Source organism: Melospiza georgiana, chromosome 23 (genome assembly GCF_028018845.1).
Source record: "Melospiza georgiana isolate bMelGeo1 chromosome 23, bMelGeo1.pri, whole genome shotgun sequence".
Taxonomy (NCBI): domain Eukaryota; kingdom Metazoa; phylum Chordata; class Aves; order Passeriformes; family Passerellidae; genus Melospiza; species Melospiza georgiana.
Genome location: NC_080452.1, coordinates 3,940,001 through 3,952,976, shown reverse-complemented (window position 1 = coordinate 3,952,976; position 12,976 = coordinate 3,940,001). Strand labels below are relative to the sequence as shown.

At 62.7% G+C, this 12,976-nt stretch overlaps 2 protein-coding genes across 2 annotated transcripts; both read right to left on the bottom strand.

Annotated features, from left to right (window-relative positions):
* Nucleotides 1-110: 110 nt before the first annotated feature.
* On the bottom strand, nt 111-4,086 carry SHISA4 (shisa family member 4). The gene is made up of 5 exons (XM_058039749.1): nt 3,915-4,086; nt 2,685-2,856; nt 1,553-1,686; nt 587-769; nt 111-502 (listed from the first exon to the last, which is right to left on the bottom strand). The coding sequence occupies exons 1-5, from the start codon at nt 3,985-3,987 to the stop codon at nt 456-458; spliced, it is 609 nt and encodes a 202-aa protein (XP_057895732.1). The 5' UTR covers nt 3,988-4,086; the 3' UTR covers nt 111-455.
* Nucleotides 4,087-5,228: 1,142 nt separating this feature from the next.
* On the bottom strand, nt 5,229-12,293 carry LOC131093010 (innate immunity activator protein-like). Its single transcript, XM_058040010.1, has 10 exons — nt 12,091-12,293; nt 11,720-11,916; nt 11,448-11,507; nt 10,615-10,739; nt 10,417-10,536; nt 9,696-9,862; nt 8,511-8,620; nt 7,848-8,250; nt 6,489-7,056; nt 5,229-5,321 (listed from the first exon to the last, which is right to left on the bottom strand). Exons 1-10 carry the CDS (start codon nt 12,291-12,293, stop codon nt 5,229-5,231), a joined length of 2,046 nt encoding a protein of 681 aa, XP_057895993.1.
* Between the last annotated feature and the right edge of the window lie 683 nt (nt 12,294-12,976).

Below are 12,976 nucleotides of genomic sequence, written 5' to 3'. Positions count from 1 at the left end.
GACAGAGCAGAATTCATGTTTCCCCACATAACAATTCGCGGGAAGGGTTTGGGGGCGTTGCCCTTCCTTTTTTCCCCATTAGAATCACCGAGACAACACCAGGCTGTGGGCACAAGACGTGGTTTAATGCCAACCCCGGAGGGAAGAGCCGGGGGTGAATCCGGGGGTAGTGTGCAGGGAGGCAGCGGTGCACGGCCCTCGGAGGACCCCCCGGGAACCCCTCCGCGGCTGCTCGGGGCCACTGGCACCCGGAGCCGGGGGAGAAGGCGCCCACAAAGGGCCCAGTGTGCGGCACAAGGGCCGCCCTGTTCTGCTGGCACCGGATCACCGCAGGATGGCTGGGAAGAGCCCGATCCAGCGCTGGCTAAGGCAGCCCCCCGGCGCCAGGGGGGGTCCCTGGGGTCCCCAGCCCGGCCCCGCTGGCCGGCGGCGGGTACGGGGGTCCCCGCGGGGACTCATGCTCCAGGGTAGCTGGGCTGCGCCGGGACGTAGGGCGGCGGTGCTGCAGGCAGAGCAGGTGCGGTGTCACCAGGCCGCCAGGCCCCCCGGGGAATAGGGAGGGTCCCCGTTCCCCCCCGGTGCTCACCTGTGGGGTTGTAGACGGGGGGCCCGGAGGGGTACATGGGGTACTGGGCGGCAGGGCCGGGCGGGGGGTACATGGCCATGGGGGTGAAGCCAGGCTGGGGAGGTGTAGGGCCGGCTTTGGGGTCCACGGGGAAGGGAGCTGGGGGAGCTGCGGGGTGGTAGCTGGACAGGGGAATTTCCGGGCCTGTGGGAGAGATTGGGGAGGTCTGCAGCACCCCGACACAGGGACAGGGATGGTGCCTAAGAGTGGTGGTGGCCCTCAGGTTGGTGGCCGCTGGGGTGTCAGCCAGACCCTCACCACAGTGCACAATTTTCCCCCCCGCAATCCCTCCACCGTGTACCTCAGCACCTCTCCTTCTCCCCACCCCCGTACCCTACCCCTCCTCCTACACCTTCATTCCTGCAGTCCACCCCCCACCCTCCTGATCCCCCCCTTCATTCCAACAGCTGCCCTTCTCTTTGCCTCCCCTACCATTCCCCCCACCCCACACCTACAGGATTCTTCTGCTCCCTCTCATCTCTCATCTGTTCAGCTTCCACCTTTTACCCCAACACCCTCCCTGCCTCTTCCCAAACCCCTCCACTCTCTACCTACAGGACCCTCCTGCACCTCCCACCCCTACAGCCCACAGACACACACCAATTCCCACAGGCCTCTGTCCAGGCTCCCCCAATCCCCCACCCTGTACCTACAGCATCATCATTCACCAAGCCTCCTCCTGCACCCCCGTCCGTGCATCCCCCATTCCTGCACCCTCCCATTCCCCCAGGTCCTCCTAACCCTGCACCTCCTGACCTGCAGGACCCTCTTGATCCTCTCCTCCTGCACACCCTGCATCCCCCATCCCTACAGCCCCTCACCAGACCCCCCTTCCCCCTGAAATCCTCTAGGCCCCCTCAACCCCACTCCACCCACTTTTCCTACAGGATCCTCCTGCACCCCCATCCCAGCCCCCCAGCCCCGCACCTTGCAGGGGTGTGCGGGAGTGCTGCCGGCGCTGGTACAGGTAGCAGCAGGAGCACATGAAGCAGCAGACGATGGTGGTGACGATGGCGATGAAAAGCACCACGGCTGAGGCGATGCCCGCGATGGTCTTGGGGCTGTGGGACCCCCGGGCGTGGGGAGCAGGGCCAGGGAGGCACCCGCAGCACACACCCCCAGCCAGCACCCACTGATAGTGCCCTGTGCCCCGTGCCCAGCACCCAGTGACACCGCCCAGTGCCCAGAACCAATGCCCAGTGACAGTGTCCTGCACTGCTATCAGCACTCAGTAGCATTGCCCACCCAGCAGCTGTGCCCAGTACGCAGAGCCAATGCCCTGTACCAGTGCCCTCTCCCAGTGACCAGCATCCAGTGGGAGTAACCAGTGCCCAGCACCCAGTACCAGTGACCAATCCACAGCATCCATCCCCCAGTGTGCAGTGCCCAGTACCAGTGTCCAGCACCCAAAACCCAATACCAGCACCCAGTACCAATGCCAAGAGCCTGGCACCCAGTACCAGTACCAAGTGCACAGCACCTAGTAGGAGTCCCAACACCCAGTGCAAAGCACCAATGCCCAGTTCCACTGGCCAGAGACCAACAACCCAGTACCAGTACCCAACACCCAGTACCACTGCCCAGTGTCCAGCACCCAGCACTCAATGCCCAGCACCCAATGTTAGTGTCCAGCACCCAGAGCCAACAGCCTAGCAACCCAGTAGCACTGCCCAGTGCCCAGTATCACTCCCCAGTGCTCAGAACCAGTGCACAGCACCTGCATTCAGCATCCAGTAACAGTGCCCAGTGCCCAACACCCAGTGCCCCCACCAAGTACCAGTGCAGAGCACCCAGCATCCAGCATCCACTGCCGCTGCTCAGTACCAATGTCCAACCCCCAGTACCAGTGCCCAGCACCCACTGCAAGGGCCCAGATACCACTGCCCAGTACCCAATACCAGTGTCCAGCACTACTGCCCAGTCCAGAGCATACAGTGAGTGACCAGCACCCAGTACAACTGCCTGTCCCCAGCACCCAGTACTAGTGCACAGCACCCCCAGTCCCAGCACCCAGGCTGCCCAGGAGAGCCCCCAGCCCCATCAGCCCCGGCTGTGGCACCTGAAGGCAAGGCAGTGGCGCTGCTGGCGCTCGGTGAGCAGGCGCAGAGGGTCTCGGCAGCAGTACCGCTGCTGGCACGTGCCGCAGCAGAAGGTGAAGAACTCGCAGTCGAAGCCAGGGTGCCATGACCCGTTTCTGTCCACGTACCACAGGCAGTCTTCGCCCCCAGCCACTGTGGACAGCCACCCACCACCGGGGCCTTGGAGCACCTGGCCGTCACCACCCTCAGGGGCATCAGCAGCACCCCATGCCCTTCCTCTCCCACATGAGCACAGCCTGTACCCCACTGCGTCCTATTCCCCTTGTACCCCGGTCCGTCCTGCCCCATGGATCCCCAAAATATGCCCCTATACACTCCCAAATACCCCGCTGCTTCCTGTCCCACTCATATCCAGCCCCACATCCCCTATACCCTCCTGTGTCCTGCCCCATGGGCCCACAAATGGTGTCCCTATGTACCCCCAAACCCCTGCTCTGCTCCATCCTGCCCCACATCCCTTAAAACCCTGCTCCATTCTGCCCCTGTGTACCCCCATACCCTGCCCCATCCCACTCCACTTCCTTCCAAACCCTGCCCCTATGTACCCCCATACTCGGCTCCATCCAACCCTACACCCTTGCAGACGCCACTCCATCCCACCCAGCTCTCCGATCCCTCCAGATTCCTCCAGATCTCCCTAGCTTCCCCTCCTTCCGCGTGTTCCAGTGGCACTTCCCACTCTATTTCTGTCCGGAGCCACCTGTCTTCCCAGAAATAGCCGCGGGCCGAGGTCCGGGGGCGGCCGGAGGCGCCGGAGCAGCCACGGAAATGGGCTTTGCGGGAATCTCACGTGGCATTATTCACACATCCCAAAATGGGATCACGGCAGTTCAGGGACAAGTGGGGAAACTGAGGCACAGGGCTCGTCCATGGGAAGCCCCCAGGTTCCCCGGGGCTGGGCATCCCGGCTCGGTCAGCCACCGGCTCCGTCCCTGCTGCTCCCGGGGTCACCCCGAAAGCGGCAAATGGGAGGAGGGTTTGGGGGCAGTGGGCACAGCGCCCAGGGGAACACTTTGTTGCAAGCAACCCCCGGTGAAAGGGGCCGTGTGTGACACGACTCACAGTCACGGCCGGTGGCACGAAGTCCCTCCCACCCAGCGGGATCCCCGTGTCACAGATGGTGGCACAGTGTCCAGTCGCAGGGTGGCACCGGGTCCCCCGGCCCTCCCTGTTTCCCGTATATCTCTTACCCATCGAGGCGGCCACGGCCACCAGCAGGGTCCCGGCCAGGGGCCAGCCGCTCCCGGGGCCCCCGGGCCCCATCCCGGGGCCGGGCCTGGTGTCCCCGCTCAGAGCTGTCCGGGACGAGGGCGGCGGCTGCGCGGCGGCACCGGGACCGGGGCCGCTCTCGTGGCCGGTCCTGGTGCCGCCCGGTGCCGGCGCCGCGGGGCCGCTCCCTCTGCCGGCGTCTCCCGGTGCCGTCCGGTGCCGTGCGGGGCCGGCGCAGGCCCGCAGTGACGCCGCAGCCCGGCGGCGCTCGGTTTCTGCCCGGTGTCCCTCCCTCTCCCGTTCCCCCGGCGCCGCCTCCCGCCGCAGCCACCGGCCCCCGCCCGCCCCCACCGGGAGGAGCGACGCCGCCGGCCCCGGGCACAGGCAGGGCCAGGCGGGAATGCGGGGACCGGAGCGTCTCTGGCACTGCCCCCCACCACTGCAACCCCCGGAAACCCTTATTTCCCCTCTTCTTGCACCCCATCTCTTCGCTCGTCCTTGCACCACTCCCCGCACCCCATCCCCGACATTCAACCCCTTCCCTACCCCCTGCTCCCCATCATTTCCCCTCCCAGCACCCCTTCTCCCACCTCATCCCACCCCTGCACTCCTTATTTGCCTGCCCTGCACCCCATCCCATCCCTGCACCCCATCACTTTGGTTCACAGCACCCTTTCTCCAACCCCATCCTTTCCCGGAGCACCTTATTTCCCTGCCCCGGCACCCCATCCCTTCACCCATCCTTGCAGCCCTCCCCTGCACCCTTCCTGCCCACCTTCCTGCACCCCAACCCCGCACCCTTCACCTCCATTCCATCCTTCCTTTCCACTCCTTGCCCCTTTCCCAGCCTGGGTCACTGGGTGCCAGGGCTGCACAGCTGGATCTGGGGCACCCTCTTGCCATTGGGATCACCCCATTACTGCCCTGAGCACAGCCAGACCCCAAATCCACGGAGTCCCATCCTGCAATGCCAATGGGACCCAGGGATGGGGGACCTCAGAGGGGACATGGAGGTGACACATCCTGAGAGTGACGTATCCCAAAAACCACTTTTATTAGAGACCAGAACCTCAAATTCAGGGTCGCGGTGACACCAAGGTCACCATAAGCACTGGGGTCACAGTGTCCCTATCAGCATTGCAGTGCCAGTGAGGGAACACAGGGTGGGGGCCAGCCCCTGCCACCCCACTTGCGGCTCCCTCCTGTGCCCCATGCCAGGCTGGGGAGGCACGAGACGTCCCTGCCGCCCCTGGACCAGCCAGGATGTGCCCCCGCCCGGGGCGAGGACATGGCACTCACACTTGGGTGACAATCTCGCCGTTCTCGGGCATGTAGACCTGCACGGGCACGCCGGCTGCCGAGCGCCGCAGCACCTGCACCGGGGGACCCTGGGGGACAAAGACCCTGTGGGTGTTGGCATCCTACCTTGTCTGAGGGGCACCACTGCGAGCACATCCTGGCACAAGGGCTGGGCTGAAGGAGCTGTGGGGGCATGGCTACAGGTCCTCACTTGCCCAGCCTGTGTCCCAGCTGTGCCACAGGTGCATTTGTCCCAGTGAGACTGCCAGGTGGAAAGGGGAGCTGATCACTGAAATGCCTGCAGGGATCCTTCCCTGCTCAAGGGCACCCCAGTGCTACCCCAGGGACCCACATGGATCCTGCCCTAGGGACCCCCCTGAAGTCCTGGTCTTTCCCATGGGACTCTCATGGGATCCCATTTTTGCCCCAGTAATCTCCTTAAGGTTCTGGTCTTTCCCATGAGACCCCAGTTCTGCAACACGAACCCCCGTAGGGTCCTTGTCTTGCCCTTGGGATCTGCAAGAGAAAGCAGGAACCTACATGGAACCCCAGTCCTGCTCCAGAGACACCCTTAAGGTCCTGGCCCTATCCCAGGTACTCACATGGGACCCCAGTCCTGCCCCAGGGGATCTTGGTTCTGCCCCTGGGACCTACACAGAACTCCAAACCTGTCCATGGGACTCTCAGCAGGCCCTCATCCTGCCCTGAAGGACATTAAAGACCTTATTTCTGTTCCCAAGAACAGAAGACCCTGGTCTTGGCTGTTGGACTTCCTCAGGAACCCAGTCCTGCCCCAAGGACCGCTCTGGGACCCAAATTCTTCCTTTGTGATTCCCTCAGGACCCTAATCTTCCCATGGAGACCTACTCAGGGTGTTGGTCCTGCCCAAGGAACTATGAGGGACTCTCCAGACCCAACCTATGAGGGACCTTGGACCTGCTCAGAGGACCCTCAGAAGGTCCCAGTTCTGCCTCAGAGGATCTTAAAGGACCTTGATCCTCTCCTCAGGACCCTCCTGAGACTATGTTCCTGCCCCAGGCTCCTTTCTGGAATCCCAGTCCTGTCCCAGCAACCCTCACAGGACTCCATGGACTCCCTCAGGCCTTCACCCCTGCTCTAGAAATCCTCACGGGACCCCACCAGAGCCACATGTCCCTACACTACCTCAGGGTAACAACTCATGTCACCTGCAGGACAGCACCCAGGGGGTCTCTCTTCTCCCACGTGGCCACTCCCAGCCAGACCCCGTGTCATACCTGAACCAGTGACAGGATTCCATGAGCAATGGGCACGTCCCTGGTGGTCCCACCACGGGGTCTCTGGAAAGCCCCTTGCCGGTCGAGGGAGTGGGGCCGGGCACTCCTCAGCCGGGCACGCTGGTGCCATGACTTGAGCTCCTCGGTGACGGCGGCCTTGGAGAGCCCCCGGGCCCCAGCAGGTGCGTAGTCTTTGAGCGAGGGCGTGCGCACGATGCGGCTACGGGAGGGCACCAGGCGCTGGTACCGCAGCGGGGCCAGATCCTGCTCGTACAGGAAAGTCAGGGGACCAGCAGGTGGCAGGAGCTGGAGGGCACCCCGTGGGTAGTAACCAGGCTCGGCAAGGGGCAGCGGAACCGCAAAGGACACGTCAGGGCTGCTGCTGCCTGGGGAGGTGGCGTGGGAGATGCTGGAGAGGTCGGAGATGCTGTCATCGGAGCCAGAGCAGCACGCAGGGCCGGGGCTCAGGAGGCACGAGGTGGGCACGGTGACTGTGTAGTAGGTGGGGCGCCGGCGGGGTGTGGCGCTGCGGCCCCGGGGCTCAGCTGGCTGCCAGCATGGGTCCACCCTGCAGGCAAGACACTGTGGCTGCAGGAGCACCTTTCCCCTCACCCTAAAGCCAGGGCAAGCTCTGGGAAAGGTGTACCCATGGGTACAGCCAGCCACTCCGTGGGGAGACATCTAACTTCCTCCCAAGGGATTAGTTCATCCTCTCCATAGGCTTACTTCCATCCTCTCCATGGGATCATCTCCAACCTCCTCCCAATGGATTTCTGTCCATCCTCCCCACAGGGTTTTCTCCCACATTCCCATAGGATTATCCTCATTCTGGTCTCTGGGATTATCTCAATCCTCCCCATAATATTGTCTCCATCCTCCCAATGACTGAGCTCCATCATCTCCAAGGGGTTAGTTCCATCGCCTCCCCATGGGATCATGTCCATCCTCCCCAAAAGATTTTCTCCATCCTCCCCATAGAGTTAGGTCCACACTTCCCTTGGTGTTCTCTCCATTATCTTCTCCATAGGATTATCTCCATCCTCCTCCCCATGGGTTTAGCTCCATTATCTCCATGAGGTTCTCTTCATCCTCTCCCACAGGATTACTCCCATCCTCCTTCCCACAGGGTTGGCTCCATTTTACTGCCAGTAGGACTATCTCCATCCCTCCTATGGGATAATTTCCAACATCCTCCCCATGAGCTGAGCTCCATTGTCTTCACAGGGTCATTCCCATCCTCCTTCCCATGGATTGAGCTCCATCCTCCACATGGGATTATCTCCATCCCCCTCTCCATGGGGTTATCTCCATCCTCCCTAGCAGAAACCCTTGTCTATCCTCCTCAAGCTCAGGACATACCTCAGAGATTGGGTCTGTCCCTGCCGTCCTGATGGCTCAGGGGTGCTGGGAGCACTGGAACCTGCCTGCCGGCACAGCACCACGGTCCGGATGGGGACAAACCGGTAGGAAGGGTCCCCTGTCCTGGACACTGAGGGGCTTGCAGAATCAGGGCTGCTGGGGGCCAAGGAACTGGCAGGGGCAGCCATCAGGGACCCAAGACAGCATTGGGAGCTCTGGGTTTCCCCATCCTCAGGGTCGATGCTGGGATTTTTGGTCCTCTCATAGGGTCTGTCCAGGCTGGTCTCCTGCCAGGGAATGGGGGTGGGTACCACAGGCCCTGACTCCTCCTCCTCCTCCTTGGTGGGGTCCTTGGGAGATGGGGACTTCTGTGGAGTGGCAGGTCCTGGTGGCCGTGTGTCCTCTGCAGGAGAGATGGAGGGTTGGGATGGAGGGGACACAAAGGGAGAGTTGGTATGGAGGGAACAGGTGGATGGTTGGTATGGAGAGGAGATGTGGGGGGCTGGGATGGAAGGGACACACACGGGAACAGCATGGAGGGGATACATGGCAGTGGAACGGGATGGAGGAGACACAGGGAGAGTAGAGATAGAGGGGACACAGGAAGGGTTGGAATGGAGGGAACATGCCAGGGATCCCCCCTGGTCCCCACAGCCCCCTCACCCTCCTTCAGCAGGCCGGTGTCAAACACAGAGCTCTCGTCGGAGGCACTGAGATCTATGGGGCAGGGCCCTGTGAGAACAGAGCTGGGGCCGCCTCCGGGTGCCAAAGCGCTCCCACGGCCCCGCCACCACCCAGCGCGTCCCCGCGGGCCTCCACTCCCCTCTCCCACGCCACCTGTCCCAACACGCCCTGGGACGGCAGCGGTACCGGCCAGGCCGGCTCTGCTGAGCAGCGTGCAGCTCCCAGCCTGCCTGGGATGGGCAGGCTGGGGGCACCGACAGGGAAGGAGATGCCACCACCATGGCCCTGTTCCTTGGAGGGGACAGGCATGGAGAGAACGGGGACCCCCTTGGATGGCCGCCACTGGGATGGGGACACGGCAGCTGGGCCACATCCTGCCCCCCTTTGGGTGCAGGTCCTGAGGACGGGTGACTGGGGATAGTTATGAGGTGCAAGCGGCAGGGGTGAGCTCTTAGGGTACTTTCAGAAGGCTGCAATCAACAGAGGTGAAGTACTGGGGTGGATTCAGTGGGGTACTGCTGAGGATGGTTTATCAGGGTGTTTGCACTATGGATGGGCTTTTGGGGTGCATTCAGGGGGTACATATGCCAGGAATAGTTATTGGGGTGCATGCACTGGGGACTTCTTTGTGGGGTGCACTCACAAGGGTACAACCACCAGAGATGAAGTATTGGGGTACCTTCAAAAGGGTGCATTGACATTGAGTGTAGCAAGGTGCATGTACCAGGGATGGCCTTCCAGGGGGCGTCCAAGGGGTATATTCAGCAGGAATGGGAAATTGGGGTGCATTTACCAGGGGGTGTTAGGGGCATGCATTCACTGGCGATGTAGAACCAGGTTGTATTCACAGGGGATGGAAAGTTGGAGTGCATCCAGGGAAGTGCATTCACCAGGGAACTGGGGTGCAGCATTGTGGATGGCATATTGGGAAGGGACACACAGGAGAATGGCAGAGGGGCATGCCTCCAGAAGAGCGCATGCACTTGGGATGAAGGATCCCAGCATCCAGTGGGGTGCATTCACAGGGAATGGGTAATTTAGATGCATTCCCCAGGGACACCCAACCAAGCAGCACCCCGTTCTGCTCTCCAGCATCCCCCCCCGCCATGGGGCTCGGAGGGCTCACCCTTGGCAGTACTGATGTCCCGCTGCCCTGCCAGGAGCCGCCGCTGGCTCAGAACCTGCTCCAGATCCCGCAGCTTCTGCTCCTCCCGGAGTGCTGCCGTCTGCCGCCTCTTCCGCACCTGCCGGCTGATGTTCTCCTCGCAGCAGAGCCGGCGGGCGGCCTCAGCAATCTGCAGCTGCAGCGCCCGCTCCCGTTCCAGAGGGTCCTGGGGGCGGGGGACACGCTCAGAAATGCACCTCAACACCCCTGAGCCCCCCATAAAGCTTAACATCCCAACGCCACCCATAGCACTTGGGATCCCAACCCTTCCCAGCATCTCATCTGGGATCCCAACACCGAGCATCACTCTTGGAACCCAACACCACCCATCATGCTTAGGACCCCACCACTACCCATGACATTTGGAACCCACCTTCTCCCATAATTCTGGCACCCCGATACACCTGGGACTCTCCCCACACCCGTCACCTTGGCACCCCAATCTCACACATTATGTTTAGGACCCCAGAATAACCCCATTAACTCAACACCACCTCATGCTTGAAAGCATCCCCTGCCCCTCTCACCTACAGCACTTGGCACCTAACCACCACCCATGGGATGGGGATGGCAACATTTCCAGGTGACCCTCGGGCAGCTTCCACAGCAGAGGGGATGGGATGGGATGGGATGGGATGGGATGGGATGGGATGGGATGGGATGGGATGGGATGGGATGGGATGGGTCCCCACCACCTTTGCACCCCAGTGACTGTCTCACCACCCCACGCAGAACGGCGATCTCATCCAGCTTGAAGGCAGCCCCGATCCTGCGACGGACCTTGGGGGGCTTCTCGCCAGCTTTCAGGGGGTACTCGCAGGGCAGGGTCCCCGTCAGCTCCTGAGGATGGCACAGGGACACTGAGCAGAGCCATGGCAGTATATGAAGGTGGGCAGGGGGTCCTCATGCCCTGCTCACCGCCTCACGCAGGCACAGCTGTCGCAGCTCCTGGATGCAGCCATCCAGCTGGGCCTCCAGTGCCTGCTGCTGCCGCTGCCCCACCAGCACCCGCTCCTTCAGGGGGGACACTGGGCTGTCAGGGCCTGGAACAGATACATGGACATCTGGAGGGATGGGAGCACCCAGGTACCATCCTCCACCACTCCACAGCCTCCCTACCTTAGTTTTCCCTCCACCGCAGGGGGAGGAAAAAGCAGCCACGACCCTCCCAGCACACCCATGGGCACTCCAGCTGCCCCAAAGCAGCTGCGCCTCCCTTCCCCCACAGCAGCACCCCGTGGGTGTACTGGCTCCCGTGGAACACCTGTTTCCCCCACCCAGCAGCACCCATTGGTGTTCCAACCCCCCAGCGTATCCAGGAACTCCTCCCCTAGCAGCACCCATGGGTCCTCCAATGCCCCAGGGTATGCATGAAATTCCCCCAGCAGCACCATGGGTGCTTCAGCCCCCCCGGGACACGTGTGACGTCCCTGCTGGGGGGTGGGAGGGGGGGCACAGGAGGAAGGTTTCAGTCTGACTCAGCCATCCCAAGCCAAGCCCATCTGAGTCAAATCCTGTCCACAGCACCCCCCTCTACACTTGGGATGCCTCCCGAAACGCAGGGGGAGCCTCCATTCCTCCACTCCTTCATTTCCCCAAAGCTCTCTCCAGGCAGCTCATGTGCCCCTAGTGCGTCCCCATGCACCGAAGTGCTCCGTTCCCTGCCTGGGAAGGAGGGACACGTCTATCAGAGCACTCCTGGGCGACAGGGGCACCCCAAAACCTCCCAGAGCCCCAGACCCCATTCTCACCCGAGTGCAGCACGATCCCGCTGTCCATGTCACTGGCCTCCCCCATGCCGCGCCGAGAGCCTGCGGGCAACAGCGGGAACACAGCTCGTCCCCACGCCCCCAGCCGGGCTGCACCCATGGGTGCCCCCCACCCTGCACCCCTACCATCCCTCATGTCACCCCGGGCGTGCCACGATGGCGGTGGAGGGGAGGCGAGGCTGTGTTTGCTTTGCCTTCTTGCAGGTCCTACCATAAATAAAGGGTGCGGTGCGCCAGGCGGGGGAGGGTGACACCTTCGAAGGGGTCAAAGGTGGTCGGGGTGCGGTGGGGGGGAGGGCCGAGGGGCCCCTCGCTCCCGCCCCAGCTGGTTTCGCTGGGCACCTCTCCCAGTTTTCCTTTCTTTTCCATCTGGGCTGGTGGCGGATCCGGGGGTGGGAGCGACCGCCGGCCTCGGAAAAGGGGGTCCCCAGCACCCCAAGATTGCCAAACTCTTGGGGAGGGAGTGAAAGGAGGACAGTGGGACGGAGGGGAGGGGGTTCACACCGCTTTTCCAGCGCCGTCGCCTGGCTATGCTTCAGTTTCCCCAGCCCGCTCCCCGTCGCGCTGGGCGGCCAGAGGCAGGACGGAGGCCCCGGGGTCCCGGCGGGGTGGGAGAATCCCTTACCTGAGCCCGCCGCCGCTGCCGGCTCTGCTGCGCCGGGGCACGGACGGGTCTGGGCTTGAGCGGAGGGAGGAGCAGGGTGAGCAACATCTGCCCCAGTCCCCGCCCCGCCGCACGGCCCTGCAGCGTCTGCACCGCACGGCGCTGCCCGGCTTGGAACGGCGCTGCACGGCATGGCACATTTGTGGCATGGCATGGAATGACATCGCTGCAGGTGCTGGTGCAGTTCGGTGTGGTGTGGCACCGCAGCCCAGCACAGCCTAGTGCTTGCTGAGGCTCCAGCCCCAGTGCCATGGAGGCATAGGCCAAGCACAAGAACCACTGTCCCCGTCCAGGCGCTGGCCATGCACAGCAGAACAGTGCCAGGATGGTGCCACCATTGTGCCAGGATGATGCCAAGGCTCTCCCAGGCTGTGAGACGATGATGCTGCAGACACTGTGGCCCCTCTGAGCTGGATTGGAGTGAGTTGGGCACATCCTGCATTGCTACACCTGGCAGGGTGGGGAAGAATCCTCATGGGATGGGGCTAGACAGGATGGGCTGAGAAGGCAGGGAATGGGCAGGGTGCAGGCAGGGTGATGCAGGGGGCAGGCAAGGAGTGCAGGGAGCAGTCTGGGGTGCAGATTCCCTAGAACAATGGCCTGTTCCCTGCCTTGGTGCCCGGGGTGGTGCTGTCAGCCTGGGGCTGTTGGAGTGAGACCTATTCAAACCAGTCTCTTCCTCCCGCCTGGTGCCTCCCAGCTGCAGGTGGAAAGGGCAGGGGTGAAACCTGTTCAACTGTGGAAATGGAAAAAAACACCAGGAGAAGACAAAGAAGAAAGGAGAGGGAGACTGAAGGAGTAAGGAAGGCTCTGTGCCACCAGGGGATGGCTGAAGGCCTTGGATGGA